The following is a 19106-nucleotide window of genomic DNA, read 5'->3' as shown; positions in this document are numbered from 1 at the left end:
TTAATAACATAACAAAAAATGCTGAAGTCTTTTGGTGGTGATAAAATGTATAGTAAAAACTAGTGATTAATAGCTGAGTATGAAAGATCGTTAGCTAGTAGCATGTGTTGTGAGTACCTGCAGTAAATATGTACTAAGATGATGGACATACATAACTGATGAAAAAATTATCAACATGGACAATGAAAGCCTGCTGAAAGACTATCTTAAAACCATAAAAAATCTGAAGAAAGTTTATGCACACTCAAGAGTCAAAGAGTACTGGAAGTAAAGGTGCTAAGGTACCACTGTAATAAAGATCTAATTAAAATTATTAATTATAACTTTAATAGCATACATATTTAAGCTTTTAATGCTTAATACCATCAGGTAAATTAATATCTACTGAAAATGAATACGGTATTGCTATTTGGTCAGAACGTTACAATTCAAACTTCAGAAACCTTTCTGCATGTCTTTAGGCAGGACACCACCATCCACAAAGAAGCTTCCTGGAACTGTAAATTCCAAAATTGCGAATAATTTCCAATATTACAAATTATTAATTATATTTTAGTATCTTTGATACTGGTAGGTCAAATTAATTTTGCAAAACTGCTAGGTCAAGAAGGCAAAAAGATAAGTGGGATACGTAAAAACAAAAAAAAGAGCAAAATCACTTTATATCTCCGTTTCTAAAAGGAAAATAAGCATATTCACCTAGAATAATTACACTGAAGAATTCAAACTTCTGAAGACACAAGTAAAAAATAATGCAATTTAAAAAGTAATGAAAATAATTCACCCTCACAAAATACTAAAAACATTAAAAAGAGCTAATTATTTACCGAACGACCTAATGCAGCCTAAGTTCTCAATAATATTCGTTACCTTAAAAAATACGTATTTTAAAAGGCAAAACAAACATCTTCATAAACATTATTACTGTTCAGTAAAGTTTTATAAGTTAAACTTACCTTTTTATCTTCTTTTACTTTGTGGGTTTTCTTCTTCATTTTCTTATCATCTAATTCCTGGTCTGAAGTGATTGCAGGATTATCAATACCACCTTTCCAAGTTTCAACAGGAGAAAGAAGTGGATCTTCTTCACTTCCACGATGTCTTCCTTTTCTTTTTGTTTTAGAAGTGGTGAAAGCCTCATCATCACTTGCATCTGAATGTGTTCTTCTATAGTACGACTTGGCTTTACTAAACAGGGTTTTAGATTTATATTTGTATTTTGAAGGCCTCCTTTCCCCATGACTTTTTGAGGTTCTATCAGAAAATCCATTTTCTTCATCTCCTTGGGTGTTATTTACAAATGAGTTTCGAATTTTAATAATGCGAGTCTGACTATCATCTGGGACAACATATATCTCATCAGAATAGCCCTTCTGTTTGAAAATTGTGTCAATGGGTTCCGCATAGTTATCTGAAGGATCCATATCTTCAGGATGTGCCAAAGGTACCCGGGAAGTCTGTTTTCTTGGATTTTTACCAATACCAGCTTCAATTGTTTTTAAGAGGTTTGGATCCAGTTTTTTCACATTTGTCTTAGGTACAACTGGTTTAGGTTTAATAGGTGGAGGCACTTTATGGTTGCGTTCATGGTCATGACAGTTTGGGGTGCTATGAATAGGATATTCATTTCCTTCTAAATCTAATCTGTATCTGGAACGGTCACTAGGTGTTGGAAGCAACTGTACATCATCCCCAATCGGACTATAAGGAGGTGGTGCTTCTGTATCATCATCTGAATCAGGGTAGTTGTTATAGGGGAAACAGTCTCTGGGAGATGGTAGAAAAACATCCTCACTTTGATGGGTTGATTCCCTTGTATTATCAGATAAATAGGAATTTTCTATCATATTTTTTTTCTCTAGAACATCACTGAAAAACAGTGTAAAGACCTCAGTTTGTCGATGATATTGAGATAAAGAATACAGTGCTGTAAACTTAGCAGTGATCTCGGTTGCAATGTGTTCTCCTTCAGTCATTAACTCCTTGATAGCCTCATTTTCAAAAAAATCTGCTTGGCTGTCAGTAACTGCCACCAGCTGTACAGGAATGGTGTCTTGAACTTCTGATAGAAATGCTCGAAGCATTCCCATTGACGCTTTCCGTTTGGCAGAATAAACTAATATATACCCATGAACTAGTTCATCTTTCCTTACCCCAATTGAAGAATGGTATGATAATATTGTGATCTGTATTCGCCTCCTTTTTTCACCAATGATTTTATCAAGCATTAGGGAATTATTCTGTCCAGCTTGAGCAGCACTACAAGAATGAGAATCAAGGAAGGGTGAAAGAATAAGATCCACACTAAAGGGATCACCACACATGGCACACATGACAATTCTCAAGTCAGCTTCTGATACATCCTTACTGGTGGGAACTGGGCTCACCACATCTAAATTATGCTTAACTGATTCTAATACTCCTCTTAGAGCTTGCTTTATTTGGGTTTCATTAAATTTACGAGGATATGTACCAGGAGGTACATCTACAAAAGGACATTGTAACTTGTTTGCCAACTGTTGCCCTTGGTGCCTGAGAATTGGTAGATTCTTACTCATGGAATCTCTCTGATTAGCCAGAATTAATGTAAATGGAAGATTTGCCATGTATTTATCTTTTCTGATCTGAGAAGCTTCAGTTCTTATTTTTCCAATAAATTCCCCAATAAAATTCAGTGACTCAATGGAATTAAATACACAGAAGCACCCATGTGGTTTAAAGGCAGCAGTCCACAATTGACTTAAGAAGTAAGGCGACTTGGCATCAACTGGCCGAAGATCAAGTTCATAAATTTTTCCATCTAAGGCATACTCATCATCAGTGGATTGTGTTCTTATCTCATTTGTTAGTTCTTGGGCAAGGCCATCCTTCCCTAAAATGAAAAGGTTAACTTTATCTATATTGGTACTATCATGATACAACCGTAAGCGGCCATGATCCAACTGCAAAAGACTACTGGCAAGTAATTGCTCTACTTTAATGTCTGTACAATTTTGGCCACTAAGACAGGTTTCTTTAGTGGGGTGATAAACAAACCCTATGTGCTTAAGTAGAAGAGATTCCCTATCAGGTGCAAGTTTCTGTAAAGCTTTATATCTAGGTTCTTCACTCAAAACTGTATGAATTTCACTCATTTTATCTGAACTAGGTGTCGCATTAAGATCTAAATCATAAAAAAGTTCAGAGTGCTCAAAAAGCATTTCCTGAAACTCTTCTTTGGCTTTTTCAACTATTTCTCGCTGATGCCTACCATACACCTCTTTGCTATCAGCCTCTGTGATGTACTTGAAGGCTTCATCCTCCATAACAAAGCACATAACTTCTTCCCACGGCTGCCCAGGTGAAATGAACTGAATTTTTTCCAAAGTCTTTTTGAATTTTTCCTTCATTTCTACCCTTCTTTTCTCTGATATTAGATGTTGTACATGGTTCTGATAGACTTTCTCAGCTTCTAAAGTGCTCAGGAGGTCAAATGGGATTCGTCTATCATTAATTTTGTCTATATGGTCAGTTTCATCCCAAGGTGTTTTTTCTAGCACCACAAAACATAACTGAAAGTCTGCTCTCTTTTCCAATAACTTCAAAGCTTCTGACCAATTCAAATGTTCAATCTCTTCTAAGTTTGGCAAAAGAGTATTAAAAGCTCTTGGTAAAGTATTTATATATTCTTCTCTCCTTTTTCTTATGTGTTCTTGTTTAAGTTGTTCTATATGTTTTGAGAATGTATTTCTGGCCTTTCTTGTTCCCTCTAAGTTGATGTATTCTTCATAATCAGGATGATTTTTTAATTTATTACTAACAGTTTTCCAAGTTGCATGATAATCTCTCACAGTCTGCACAAGTTTTTCAAACTTATCTGTTGCTGTGACAACAAGTTGTCGCTGTGTTTTGTAAGCATCCAGATAGGGAATAATTTTAGGTTTGCCACGAGTTTTATCCAACATTTGTACCAGTGCAGTGAAACATGTCTCGATGTTGACATTAAATCGTGCTGATGTTTCCACTACAAGAAGGTTCTTTTTGTTTGAAGCAAATGCCTGAACTTCTCTAAGATAATGATCCACGCACTCATCACATTTAGTTGCTGCTATTATTACAGGCTTTTTTGATTTTGATAGTTGGACAAAAAGATTATTCACAAATTTAAGTTGATCATCAAACTTCCTATTGCATCCCTGACTCACATCAATGCACAGTAAAAACCCATCTACATTGAGCTTCCCTTCGGGCATTTGCTTCTGTTCAAAGTCTTGTTCCAAGCCCAGCTGATCAGTGCAAATGTACATTAGTTTTTCTGCTGACTGCAATTTAGAGGCAGCTGCACGTTTTATATATGGTTGCAAATTCGTACTCCGATGAGGCAAGAAAGTCTGGTCATCAATGAACTCTGTTTGTTCAATGACATGAATTTTGCATTCTACTCCATCTTCACCATTTTGTGTTATGTCACCCCAGTACAAAAAGTGATCATTGTTTACTACTCGTCCTCCAAAGTCAATGGTGCTAAGCACAGAAGTATGCTCTGGGTAATATTCATCTGCTTTTGAGCGTACAAATCTATTGCACAAACAAGACTTTCCAACTCCACAGTTACCTTTGTCTTTTTCAGTCCCAGAGAGTCCAACTACACTGATCGTATAGGATGGGGGGCGAGGCTCTTTGTTTTTTGCCATCATAACTCTCTTCTCATGTCTCTACATTCATAAAGATAACCAGATATACTTCTCATTCTGAAAATAAAATCATCTCAAAATACAGATCTGAAAGTTCAGAACTATATTTGGTTCTTTGTACTTCCCTCATTCCTATGCAGAAAGGTCTTCAAGATCATAACGATCATCTTCCTAGAAAGAAGAGAAAAAGGACAAAACTTAATCAGGAATTACATATTAAATTATATACATACTACAGATGTTCGTAACAAAGCACTATGGATATTAATGTTACATGTATTTTAGGTTTGAAACCACCATTAAACACTGCTTATGATTTACCATTATAAATGCAACCAGACTTCAAAATTTAAGAGAAATCTAATAATTAAAATAATTACATACAAAATTTAATGTTTCACAAGCTTTAAACTAAGCCCCTACTGACCAAATGTGCGTTTTGTCTCTATTCCTTCCTAGAAGTTTAAAGAAACAACTAGTCCTTTCCCCTCCCTCAATTTTCCTGCCTTCTGTGACTGGAGGTACGTTTGCTGATAACTAAAGCAACTAGTTGCCTTAACAACTCCCTCACAACTTTCAAAACAACCTGCTTTCTATTACATTATTCCCCAAAACTTGTTCCCTAAAATGGAATTTCATACAAATTAAGCAAGATGTTAGAATTAAATAAAATTTTTCATAAAGTTTCAACACGCTCCTGCGAAATCTATAAAATTTTATGCCCAAAAACAAATTTAAAATATTCACACACTTCAATAGGTAAGTAGAAATGGACAGTTAATACAAATACTGAGAGTATTTAACCAGACCAAAGTTTCTCAAACTATCAAAGTGAAGGATCAATTTTTATTTCATATCTGCACGTTCAATTTTGCAAAATGCAATAAATGCAGTTTTTTTAAAAATCCAAGCCCCAATTATTAGATTGAAGAGACATAACATCACTGTCAAATTATTTCTAAATGTTCTTGATTTCTGTATTTATTTCCTCTAAGAGTAGCTACAAAAAGCTCATGGACCACATTTTAAGTAGCACTAAGCTAAAGAATTTGGAGATTATATATTTGAGATAATCTTTTACAAGTATTTGATACACTAGCAACATTAAATAACCTGAAAGAACTACATGCAATTTAATTTAGGTTATTTATGTGGAAGCAATGAATCAGTCTTTTAGAATAATCTTATTTATAGATTCCTCATTCTTTTGAGGTTGAATTAAAAGCAATATATCATTTGGACATCAACATATGTGAAAATTATCTTCAGTTCAAACAAAATAAAGAACATAGAGAAAAAATACAGAGGTATGAAAAGAACCACCACTTGCCCCAAATACCTGGCTTCTACACTGACCTCAAATGCAAGTAAACATTTATTCAAAATATACTGTACATTTATTTACTATACTAACAACTAATGAGTAACAGAAATTATAATTCAGAATTATGACTAACATTTCTGGTAAAATAATATTAAAAAGTAAAATTTCAGATTTTTGTATTCGTGTACTTTATTCTATTAGCCTCAACTATAAATACTAGCATCTGCCATATGATATTCAAACAAAGCATTTACTAGATTCACTTTCCTAATAAAATAATCCTATATAGAAAAAGCAACACAAATAGTTAAAGTTATTTCAAATCTATTTGAGTTTATGACAACAGTAAAACCAAAACTGCTTTGATACATGTTTTCCCCATCTATAAAATGGGGCTGTGTATCTATACAAATTTAAGAAGTAAATCATTTTTTTAAATGTTAAGCACCTAGCCAACAAAGGGTTTAATAAGCACTAGTTCTGTTTATTAATTTGATTCTTAGAACCAGTGAAACTGTCAAGGATTTTTTCAAAAAAATGATCTGGTCAGACTTGTGCCTTAAAAAAATTTATCTGGCAGCAATGTATATGATAACTAGAAGTAAGAGAAATTGGGGCAGCCCCTCCAATCCTATTAACGCTTTTTCATTAATAAACCTTTTAAAAAATCTTAATCTGGTCAAATTGGGTATTTACACCTAGCACAAGTTTAACTTTCTTTACCTAAACTGTGTAAAAGAATATTTGTATTTACTGGTAAGAAAACACAGTGAATGAACTGGATAACAACATTATATACAGTGATAAAAAGGCAAAAGGAAATTAGTTTGGGAAAACAACACAATGATCCCATAACTAACAATTAAGAAAAAAAATCGAAAACAAGGAATAGAATCCTTTCGTCTTACTAGAAAAGCAGAAAACTGCAGACAATACTATTTAAAATGTACATCAAAAGAAAACCTACCTAGTGATTACTTTGGGGAATTTTCATGTTCAACAGCATAAACACTAGCACTACATATGGCTCTTTATTAAACAAACATCTATTCTGAAAACTAAGCAATTCAAAGCATGTTAAGACTGTCCCCTGCCTTCCAGTTTAAGAGACACAAAGTTAACAGAAAAGTAACAGTACATTGTCATATGAACCTAAGCATTATAGAAAATTCTCAACTACAAACCTAATCCCTTGCCTTAACAGTCACTATTCATTCCTCATATATGCTTACCCAAACATTAAAAGACAGACACGTTTCTGCTCTCCTACAGCATGTACCTCAAAACACTGAGGTAGCTTTCTGTCTTAAGCTATAGAGTGTAAGCAGAAATGAAAACACTCTTATCGTAGAATGTATTTTAAAAGTTTCACAGGGACATCTGGGTGGCTCAGTTGGCTGAGCGTCCAACTTCAGCTCAGGTCATGATCTCGCAATTAACAAGTTCGAGCCTTGTATGAGGCTCACTGCTATCAGCATAGAACCAATTTGGATCCTCTGTCCCCTTCTCTCTGCCCCCCTACCTGAGCTCTCCCTCTCAAAAATAAAGAAACATTAAAAATAAAAACTTCAGAAAGAAAAGGGTCTTAAAATTAAAAGAAGATGAGTGAAGGCATGAAGTTACCACCCTTTCACAGGTCAGTGAAAAATGGAAAGCTTCCTATCTAATGAGAAATAAAACTATTATATCAAATTTTATAATGAGGCTTCTACACATCCTAATAAATTTGATAGTGGCAGGCTTTGAATCATGAATATTAAAGTTTAAATTAGAAATAAGGTAGCTCTACATGACATTTATGGTTTTCACACCAAATTCACAGTAAACTATCAATTAGACACTTAAGTAACATCCATGTTCTTCTTTCAAGAAGGCTACCTGGTGGTATTATGAAGTCAGCTGCAGAGCTTATGTCATGAGTCACCATAGTGATTTTCAAACAATGATGGAAAATTCTTTCACCTACAGGTAGGAAAGAATAATACCGGGCAAATAGTTGCTCTCTCCCTCCAAATCTCTCATCAAAGCAGTGCACTCTTTATCTAATTTAGAAGTTTACTTAACCCAAAAGATTTTTTTTTTAATTTTTTTTTCAAAAGCCCTAATTTAATAAAAATGTTTTCAGGGGCGCCTGGGTGGTTCAGTCTGTTAAGCTTCTGACTTCAGCTCAGGTCATGATCTCACGGTTCGTGGTTCGTGCTGACAGCTCAGAGTCTGGAGACTGCTTTGGATTCTGTGTCTCCCTGGCTCTCTGCACCACCCCCCCCACTCACTCACATTCTCCCCCCCTCTCTCCCTCTCTCAAAAAAAAATGAATAAATGTTAAAAAATAAAATAAAATATAGTAATAAAAAATGTTTTCAGATTTTAAAAAAGTTTGAGAAACCATAGACTAGGGAAAAAAAAAAAAAAACTGTCACCTGTCATCCAAAACATTTTGCTATTTGTTTAGGTGAGTATGGTATTACCACCTCATGGGAGAAAGATAGCTTTCATGAGGTTGACTGTAATAGGTGATAAGGGCATTTAATTTCAGACACCTGGATAGTATATACTTACATGAATTACCTTCTGGCCCTCAACATCCAGGTCAAAATTCCTGTCCATTAACCAACTGAGGCAGTTTTTCTTCTGTGCTTAAAAAAAAAAAAAAAAAAAAAAATCCTTTCTTTTTTTGTGTGCTCCCAGTAATAAACTAATGGCTAATATATATATGCAGATTACTGAATTTAATTTGAAAATTCCTTTCAGATATGTGTAATGGTAATATCTGATAATGTTGATTCCTACATCTTTCTGATTTTTGGTGTGACTTTCTTTCATATAACTTGTTCTCATTTTCTCATATTCTTACCCATGAAGGAACCAAGACAAAAGTAGCAATGACCTACTCAAAGCAATCCAGTTAAAATGAGTCTCTGGATGACCCATCTTTATTTTCTTAAGCAGGACTACTGCTTTTTATGTTTGCAATGCAGTTTCTTTCTCATTCTGCCTTTAAGTTTACCTTATAACCATTTCAAGGAAATGTTTAGATTAAGTATCTTCACAGAAATTAACGAAAAATGTTTAACTTCAGTGGAGCTACAGGTGATGAGAGAGTTGGAGGGAGAGAGCAACTATTTGCCTAATATTCTTCTTGAGTGGTCCCTACAATTGTTTCAGAAATGAAGCGATCTATACAACTAAGTTTTCAAAGATATTTTACTAAGTCATTCAAACACAACTTGTTCCTCTTTATCGAGTTTTAATAACATGAAGTGGCTTTCCATGAAAAACAAAAACAAAAGCTTTTTAAGTTCTACAAGGAATCTAGGAAACTGAAAAAAATAAATTCTTAGTAATTCTGGATTTAAACTAAAACTTTGTTTTATATCTTCTCACAGAACTTCTGCATTCATAGATAAAAGGTGTGATATCTTAATTATTTTATACTTTTAAGTTATTACACCGTGTCAGGAAATTCCTGTTGGTCCTATCTTCATAATATATCTAGAATTTATCACTTTTCATTACATTTAGTGCTCTAATCTGACCCATCCACCATCATATCTGGCCCTAGATTATTCCAAGGCTTCCCAATTAATCTTCGTGCTTCCACTCCTGCTCCCCTTCCCCTATCACTATCAGAGCAGCCAGAGTTTCTTTTAAAACGTAAGTCAGAGCTTCCCATTCTTAGGTTCCCATTCCGAAAACCTCCAGTGGCTCCTAAAAGTCAAATCCTTTCTATGGCATAAGATCTGCCTTCTCCAAACCTATCTTATTCTTTGACCTACTCTCATATATTCTCCCACACTCATTCTGCTCTAGACACACTGAGGAACACTAACACGGTTTCTTAACATGCTAAGCATGCCTCTGCCTTTACACTTACTTTTCCTAATAACTTCCAAAGTCCACCTTGCCTCCTAATTTACTTGCAACTTATTTACTTGTCATTAGACTCTATCCCTCTCTCCACACCTACTCCAGATTTAACAAAGATCCACAAAGGCATAAATCTTTATTTCATCAATATATTCCACAAGGCTCCAACAGTGCCTCCTACTTAGTACTCAATAAATGCATGAATGCTAATAAATATTAAAATCAAAATGTTCTCAATTCTTTGGTCAAAAAAAGAGGAAAGCACATTTGTTTACTGAATAAGCACTGTAATATATTAATCTAAAGCTATTAATGGAAGAAATGCACATATATTTCAAGATTCCAAAAACAGTCAAAACTTAAGCCACCAGAATAAAGACTATGATCTATAATACATTTAGCCCTAATTTTTGAAACTTTTAGAATCAGAAATATTATAAGAAAGTACATTTTCCAGAACTAAACAGAAGGATCTTTGTAATTACGTGCTCCAGCTTCTTTAAGTCAAACAAAGTTATCTCTTACATAATCAAATATTTGAGAAAAGACAGATCGGAGCCCGAAGACTGTCATATATTTCACAGTCTCAGGTGATGTAACCTAGCTTAATAAAAGTTATCAACTGATTTACTAAAGATGAATATGGTACAATATTGATACAGTATTACTTAATTCTTATTCTCAGTAACAAATTTATTAATTAACAAATTATTAGCGAAAAACTAGAAGAGGAAATGAAAAAGCCTTTTTAACATATACGATAGTTAAGTCATTAAACAATGTAATACTTGTAGAAGAGTCAATTATATTCCACAACATTTTCTTTGACCAAGTATTCTACCACATAAGCACATAATCTTAAGGTTGAAAGGAACACTAAAGACATCATTCCAATGAATTGGTCTTTACACAAGATTATAATCAAGTGAATGAAAAGAGAATCTATTAAAAATTTCAACAATTTATGTAGTGACTAAATAACCTGGAAGCATATCCTGGTTAGGATTTAGGATTAAACTACGTTAGAATGGAGATTTTGTTGCTGTTGTTTTCACCACATTCCCAACACCCTAAACAGTGCCTGACACAAACTGGCTGTTCAAATATTTGATGAGTAATTGGGCCAGTCTCCAAACTCAGATCCTAAACCACTGAAGTTGTATTTGTAGTCAAAATTAACAAAAATTGCACAATGCTATGGGCCCTAAGTCTAGTAGTATAGCGTAATATTCTAATATAAAAAGTCCAGATTTGTCCAAGACCAACAGTTTGCTGGTTAACACAAATTAGGCAAGCCTGAAGGCTCAATGGAAGTATTTCCAGGAGGGTCCAAGTAGGCAGTACTCTGGAGCTCCCACCCCAAGCCCTACTCAGTAAAGATAATTCTGTTTTCATTCATTTTTATCTTTTGATATTTCAAATATTTATTCTTTGAAAAAAGTTTCACTGCATAAAATATTTGAAAACCAATGACCTAAAATATTTCCAAACAGAATTACTGCCTACCCTATTATTTAATCGACACTTTCCTCTAACAACATGCTATGTCCCACGCCTTGGTATGAAAGTTATTCTAAACTCTTTCTAGACCATTTCCTCACTCCGGTGAAAACAGAAGAACCAAAGGTCGCCTGATTTATATCAACCTATGTAAACAATCCATTAAGAATTTACTGTGGTTACCACTATCTGCTCAGCTTTATGTCAGAAGTTTTGAGGGTACAAAGGTATATGCAGGAAAGTCCACTAAGCTGGCACTATGAAAATGTTCACCTCCCTTCCAGAGTCTGAGTCTTCTCGCTTTGGAGCAAACAGAGAAGTGAAGGGAAGGGCATGATTTCACATTCAAAATTATAATGCTATACCAGAGGGAAATCATTATTTTCATGATACAAACTACATTAAATAAGGCTTAACAATTTTCTCCGTGATGGGAACATTAAGAGGCTGAATAAGAATCTCAGAAAGATGTATAGACTAAAAAGAAGGTATATGGGGGGGGGGGGGGCTTAAAAGTACCTCCTCCACTATTTTTAAAGAAACTTTACAGCACCATAACTGAGAAGACAAAGACAATGTGCTACACCATAGAATTGGTAAGTGCAATAGGAATTCAAAAAAATGAAAGATCAGTGCAAGTTGGAATAGATCAGGGTTTGGAAAACTTTTTCTGCACAAGGCCAAACAGTAAATATTTTAGGCTTTGCGTCCATACGGTGTCTGTTAAAACAATCCAACTCTGTGGTCACAGCGCAAAAACAGCCATTGACCATACTTCAATGAATGACCATGGTTGTGTCTGAGAACTAAAATTTGAATTTCATGTAACTTTAACATATCACACACATTATTCTTTTAACTGTTTTCTTAACCATTTCAAAATGTAAAAAGGCATTATACAGAAGCAAAAGACCAGATCTGGTCCAAGGGTCATAACTTGGAAACTCCTGGAATAGATTGTTTCAGAGTAGAGAAAGGACTGGAGGCAACTCTGAAAAATAGACTGGATTTGAATTTTAAAAAGAAGTAATTCTAGGTGTGTGATTAGGGTGGAGTGGTTGAGCATAGCTGTCATGATGAAAAGTAGACTTATTTCTTATTTCACTTATTTCTAAAGATAAAAGGTACAACAATAAGAAGGTCTTCAAGGGCAAGCAGGAGTTAAACCTTGTAATAAGCAATAAGAAGCCATTATAAACTAGCAGTGGAATACAAAATTAGATTTGCTGAGGCACAAAGCCCAAGAGATGGACAAATACTGGAGACTTGAAACACCTGAACTATCACAGAAATGAAAAGAGCAATCCAAGAAAAAAGAATTTGGTGACTGGCTGCTAATGATAATAAAGACAAATGAGTCAATGTTTCTTAATGAAAAACCCAGTTTCAGCAACAGACGGTAGTATCACTTGAGTTTCAGGTGACAGTATTTCTGAAGAAAAATGAAAATAAAGAAATGAAATAAGGCAACATCAAGATTAGCAACATAAATTTGAAGATCATAACCTTAAGAAAATTATGTAAGAGATCATTTAATTTACTACTCTTATAAAAAACATCTAAGTAATTAGTCAACAAAGAAGAGTAGCAAATCTGGATTTTTCAAAGCTCAGATCATATAGGAATGTTAATTTTCCACTAGTTCTATAAACTGTCAACCAAAATAAAAATAAGTAAATAAAAAGAGCTATTATTTGGCTTTGAAAAGTTAAGTATGGAAAGAAAGAAAATTTTGGATCAGGAAGAACACATGATAAACGGGAAGAAAACTAACAAACTATCAGAACCAACGTACAACTTCTTTCAAGGCTGCTGGTAATGCCAAATACAGCAAAGAGGATAAACAGTAACACAAAAATTGTTTCTTTCCCCCATCACTCCTTCTATTAAAGGAGTGATCTATCTAACCTATTAACTTTTCCCCACATTTTTCAGTTTTTCTCAAAAGGTACAAACTGATGCTCTTACATTTTTACCTTATATTTTCCTCTCACCTGCCAACCTATCCTCACTTCCCTGTGCTTTTGGTCTACAAGGTCATTAACTTATCTAATTGTTTTTTCCTTACTTATTCCAATCCTCTTCAATTTCCAAATCTCATCTTTTTAATCTAATTCCTTTACACTGATTTTTAAATCAGTATGTCCTGCCTTCTATATGGTTCCTTCTACTCTATGTTGAGCTGGCATCTAACCATTGCTAAATTGTCCAGCTCTCTTTCCACCAAAGCTATAAGCTCTTTTAAGGGAGTAATATTTTATATTTCCTTGTATCACTTACAGTGCTATAGCTGCTCAATAAAATATTGTTCAGGAATAAAATATGCTAAATCTAATATGAAGCTAGAAAAACGAAAACTCACTTTTACCATTAACTCTTCACGATGAAAGCTGTAGAATCTAACCAAGAGACACATACGGGTCATATTTTAACCTTAAAATTATAAATTTATTCATAACTCTTATTCCCAAGTAATAGTTCTAAGGAGTCCAACACAAAGACATGACCAAACATTAATAATCTACTTTTACTGCAAATCTAAGTATTGTGGACAGGCAACCTCCAAAATACAGGGAAAAAAAAAAAAATCAACCTTGCTTACCATCTCAAACTTCTATTTGCAGTTAATATATCCCAATTCAAATGATTAATTCTTCTGTAAACGATTCCCAAAGAGACCCTGATAGAAATAGTTGTTCTCTTTTCTGCATCTCTTAGTACTTGTACGTATTTACTCCTTTATAGTTACTACCTTGTCAACTAAAGCTCAAGCTACACAATCTCTAATTCATCTTGGTATCCTAAGGCCAGGCGCATAGCAAATGCTAAATAAAGATAATATGAATTAATGAATAACAAATTAAAGGCCTTCTTTTACACATAGATTTCTTTTTTCAAAGGAATTTTCATATTTAAGTACAATAGATTTACCAAAAATAGAAGTGACTGTGGTTTGGGAGGGTGGGTTGTCAAAGGAGGTCTCATGCCATCCAGGAAAAATCCGTAAGGGGTTCAAGTACCAGAGTTTTAAAACCAATTGAGTTAAAGTTCATACTTAATATTTTTAGCACTGAACTTTTAAAATTTCTAATATGGTTTTTCGTGGTTTGATAAAATGATTAACTACAACCTGCATTTAAACAAATAGAAGCTTGCTTACTCAAGTCACCATAAGATGAATGACTTTATCAAGGTTTCTTCACCATTCTTAGAAAACCAAATTTTCTTAGTGTACTTTAAATGTATTTTACAAACATTTTTTAGAAACATCGATACTACTAAAGCAGAACACGTGAGTCAATTATATTCTCTGCATACCTTCTTGTGTGCGAAGAAAAAAATCATGGGTCTTACAGCTCTAATACTTTTTAAAATTTCTAAGGAACCTGAAGTTGCAACAAATGAAACTTACTCTGTAGCTATCAAGAAAATTTGTACTATGCCATTTCATACTTAAGTGAGGAATACGAAAGGCAACACTTACCTGAAGTCCTGCTAATGTTGAAAAAGCTTAGTAGTCTTCCTGAGACATAACTTTTCCTTCAGTATTAAAAAAATGAGTTAAAAACTATTATTCTAAGCTGTACCACAACTTCCAAAAAAGGAATGCAAACACAGTATTTTACTCCTTAAAAAAAAATATATTAATTTTCAAGGTCAAAATAATTTATTTTCTCCAAAAGGGTTAAGTGTACTAACTCTGCTTTACAACAGAAAAAAAAAAAAAAATGTGGGGCTTAAAACATTTTACAGATGTGACAGAATTAAGATATTAATTTTGGAATACATTTTTTAAATTGCTAAAGTGGGGCACCTGGGTGGCTCAGTCGGCTGAGCATCCGACTCCTGATTTCGGCTCAGGTCACGACCCAGGGTCGTGGCATGGAGTCCCAAGTCTGGCTTTGAGTTTAATGTGAAGCCTGCTTATGACTTTCTCTCTCTCCCTCTGCCCCTCTCCTCCGCTTGCACACTCTCCTTAAAAACAAAACAAAACAAAAAACCCTAAAGTAATTTAAATGGGAGTGGGGTACTAAAAAATGACAAACATATCAGAATTCTGCAACAATTCTTTCTTATAGCAAAGTATAACTGATCCATTCCCCAATGCTCTTATAACTAACATATACAAAGAATGGTAAAATAATATATGCTAAGGTGGATTAAAAAAATGTAGCCTACACATGACAACCAAATCAATTGTCATCTAGTCATCTGTGTCCTTCTGACTAAAGACTGCTTTAAGTCAGTCAGATCAATAGTGCTATTTCTTGAAAGTTACATACATAGGTATACACAGATTTTCAATCATGTATGTTTAGTCTCATAAAGTGCTCCAAGGCCTGTGCAAGTTTTTTGGTGATCCACACTTAACACTCTCTTCCTCTGCTCTACTACACATATGGGAAATGTGGGTCAATTTGAAAGAGCCAAAAATGAGAAAGCAATTTAAAATGGAAATAAAACCTTAATTTGGCAACTGTCCAGTAGTAGGTTACCTATATGGTACATATATCTAAAAATACTCATTAAGAATACAGTTTTATCATAGTGAAGTCAAGTGAAATTGACAGTAAAACATCTCCAAAACACATTTTACTAATATATCTTAACCAAATATTTTTCCAAATGTTGCATCTGGATCAAATTTTTGTGAAAAGAACCATTTTAAACGAAGATTTTGAGAAATATTTCCAGAAGTGAATACAAATGAATTCAATGCAAATAACTCCTCTGCCCCCCCCCCCCCCCCCCCCCGCCCCTGCCATATACTTTGAAACTGAGTACTGATTTTGGGTGTTTTAGGTGAAGCCGGCAAACCCCTCACTCACTCACACACACACACACCTGTAGAAGGCAGCATAAGCAAATACCAGTAAATACAACGACGTATTCCACCGTTTTACAACTGAGTATTTTTAAAAAATGACATCGTTTCCTATCACAAAGAAAAAGGCAAATTATATTTAGGAATTTAAACTTAAAAACGGGCGTACGTAGGTCTATTTTGGTCGAGACTTAAAACACTTAAAATTCCCATTTATTAAGCATGAGCCAAAACTGGATTTCTATCGTATGGCAAAAGTATAAGCGTCTCCCTACAACTTTGTCGGAATTTTACCAAACGTCCCAATAGTTTGCCTTTACTTCCGAGCACCTTTTGGCGTCAGCTACACCCACAGCCTCCACCTCACTTGCATTTCTAATAACGCTGAAGAGGGAGGGTGTGAGGGAGTGAGTATTTATGTGTGGATAAGTGCGCGCGCGCTCCCGCGCGGTTCCCCACCCCCACCCCGATACTTTTCTTTAGTGGAAACAGAGGAAGAATCTAAAGGTTATTCTAGCAAACACTCAGTATCAAAGCCTCAAGCCGGACGCAGTCAACCTAGAAGACTCCCGTGTTTTGGTTGCGCAGTGCAACTTCTCACACCCTTGCCCGAGCTTTCGCAGCAGATGGGAAATTGGTGAACAGAACCCAGGGAGGAGTGGGGGAGATCGGGGAAAAGTGAAAGGGCCGATCCCCCTGAAAAGCGCTTAAGTTTGCAATGAAGATTGTGTCTCCGTGAATATGCGCCCACCAACCCCCCCCCCCCCCGCTCCCCCTTCCAGGTGGAACTCGTTAACAGCAGCAACCCAGCCAACAGACACCGCCACCTTCCCTCCCCACGTACCATCGGAGAGCAGGGCAAGTGAGGGCGGCGGGCGAGAGCGGACGCCTGGCGGGGCCGGCGCGATCCCCGGCCACAACCAGGCCTCCGGCGACCCCGGCCGCGTCACCTGTGGAGAAAGCGCCCCCTCCCCCGGCCTCTCTGCCCTTCACGCCGACCGTATCCCCCCCCGCGGCAACCGCTCCCCGCTCGGCCTGCGAGGACCGAGCGCGGCGCCAGGCTCCCCTCCGTGGCTGCGGGGCCCCAGCGCCTTGAACTGGTTACAACCGGCGGCGGCGACCGAGCGGGGCAGCCGGTGGCGGGAGGGTCCCGGTCGGGGAGGGGGCGAGTGGGCAGGCCCGGAGGGGCTGAGATGGCAAGGTCCTACCTAACACCGTGGGTCTCCTCCGTCTCCTCCTCAACGGCAGCGGCCCCGGCGGTGGCGGCGGCAGCGACATTCCTGGGGAGCGCTCCCGCCGCCGCCGCCTCCTCCTCCACTCTCTGCTCGCCTCTCTTCCCCGGCGCGCTCACCCAGCGCCGCGTCCCCTCAGCCACCTCCCCCCGCCCTCCCCAACACACACGCCCCGAAACCTTAAGCCCTACAGCTCCCGCTGCCGGGTAACCCACCCTCCCTCCCTCCCTCCCGCCACCAGCGGCGGCCCCGTCCCTCCCCCCTTCCCCAGTGCCCGCCGCCGCGCCGGGCTCAGTAATGGCGGCCACTCGGGCTCCCTCGCGCTGACGGATCTCTCTCCCTCTCTCCCGAACTTTACCTCAGCATCTCTCCCGGCGCGCACCGCCGGAACGCACGCGCGCGCGCGCAGCCACACACCCGGCCGGGGGCGGAGCGGCGGCGCAGCCTCGACGGGGCGCGCGCGCGCGCGTACCCGCACCGCCCTCCCCACAATTCCCCGCCCCCGCCGCCCTCACCTCGCGGCGCCTCCCGCGCCGCGCGCCCGGCTGGGCCCCGCCCCTGCCCTCGTCTCCGGGGAGCCTGGGAAGGCGCGAGCGCTTGGGCCGGAGGGAGGGGAGCAAGCGCGGGGCCGCGTCCTCGCTCGCGTCCGGGCTCCTGGATTGGCTTCTGCCCCTCCCCCTTCTTCCTCCGCCTCTCCCACCCATTGGTTCCCTCTCCTACTCCATTCCTTCTCACCTTTTCCCTTTTACCCATTGGCGTGGGTGTTTTTCCTCCGCTTTCCCCTTTCTCCGTATTCTCCTCCTCCGTCCCATCCTCCACGCTTTAGAAGCTGCAGACCATGCAGCCCTGAGCGCGGTAGTCTCCGAACCTTCCCTGCGTTCTCCCTTTCCTTCTGTTCCGGTTTCTGGCTGAAACTGAGAGCAAACCACAGTACTGCAAAAGAACCTGATACCGTGTTAGCCGTTGCAAAATATCGCACGGGCACTGAAAGATTTTCGGTAAATTCCCCTATGGTCTCCGAGCATTAAAGAACTGAAGAGAGGAAAATATGCGCCCTAACACGTTGGCGGGGACCTGCTCGCATGGATACTTCTGCATGTGCAGCCAGTTTCCTGTCTGGGGATCGCTCGCTTACTACAGACATCACCCGCCCGGGACCTGGTGCCATACTCACCCAGAAGGCAAAACTCCATGGGAGCAAGAATCCCATTCTCCATCGACATGGCAGAGACTCACAGGCCCGTGGTTTATTCCATTCTTAATGGAAGTTGAGCGAGATACCAAGATTTAGGGGTTTAAGGTGGCCCCAAAGACGCCGGCTCCACACCACTACCAGCCCAATCTTAGGAAACATCGGCCACCAGGCTTCTATTATACAGCCTTAAGTATATTCAATATTTTTTTAAGCTTACAGAAATTTTACAAGTTTGGGGGTGCCCTGGGCTTTCGATGTATTTCTCTTCCGGGCATTGGTACTGAAAGGTGGAGAAAGGACGGACAGTAGAAAAATGCCTTTCCTTTTACCATTGAAGAAACTGAAGTCCTGCGACTTTCCCAAGGTCATCAGAATCTTAGAGATCTGAAAATAGTTGCCAGCAGATAAATGAGCAAAAACATGAATCTACCCCAATTTGTTAAGTCTAAAAGAAGTAATTTGGGGAAGAATTTCTCTTGGGGGAAGATTT

At 37.9% G+C, this 19106-nt stretch overlaps 1 protein-coding gene across 4 annotated transcripts in view; it reads right to left on the bottom strand.

Moving 5' to 3' along the window:
* ARHGAP5 (Rho GTPase activating protein 5) overlaps window positions 1–17831 on the bottom strand; it is a 77351-nt gene extending 59520 nt beyond the window's left edge. For 2 of the 4 annotated variants that reach the window (XM_042942934.1, XM_042942937.1), the window contains exons 1-2: window positions 17398–17547; window positions 957–4844 (exon numbers count right to left, since the gene is read on the bottom strand). In XM_042942934.1, the coding sequence (XP_042798868.1) occupies window positions 957–4676 (3720 nt within the window). In that variant the 5' untranslated portion in view covers window positions 4677–4844; window positions 17398–17547. Of the gene's footprint in view, window positions 1–956; window positions 4845–14848; window positions 14905–17397; window positions 17548–17779 lie in introns of those variants that run through there. The other 2 variants (XM_042942936.1, XM_042942935.1) reach the window with 2 other exon arrangements.
* Between the last annotated feature and the right edge of the window lie 1275 nt (window positions 17832–19106).

The sequence above is a fragment of the Panthera leo genome, chromosome B3 (genome assembly GCF_018350215.1).
Source record: "Panthera leo isolate Ple1 chromosome B3, P.leo_Ple1_pat1.1, whole genome shotgun sequence".
Taxonomy (NCBI): domain Eukaryota; kingdom Metazoa; phylum Chordata; class Mammalia; order Carnivora; family Felidae; genus Panthera; species Panthera leo.
Note: the sequence above shows the minus strand (reverse complement) of the source record. Positions and strands in the feature narration are given on the sequence as shown.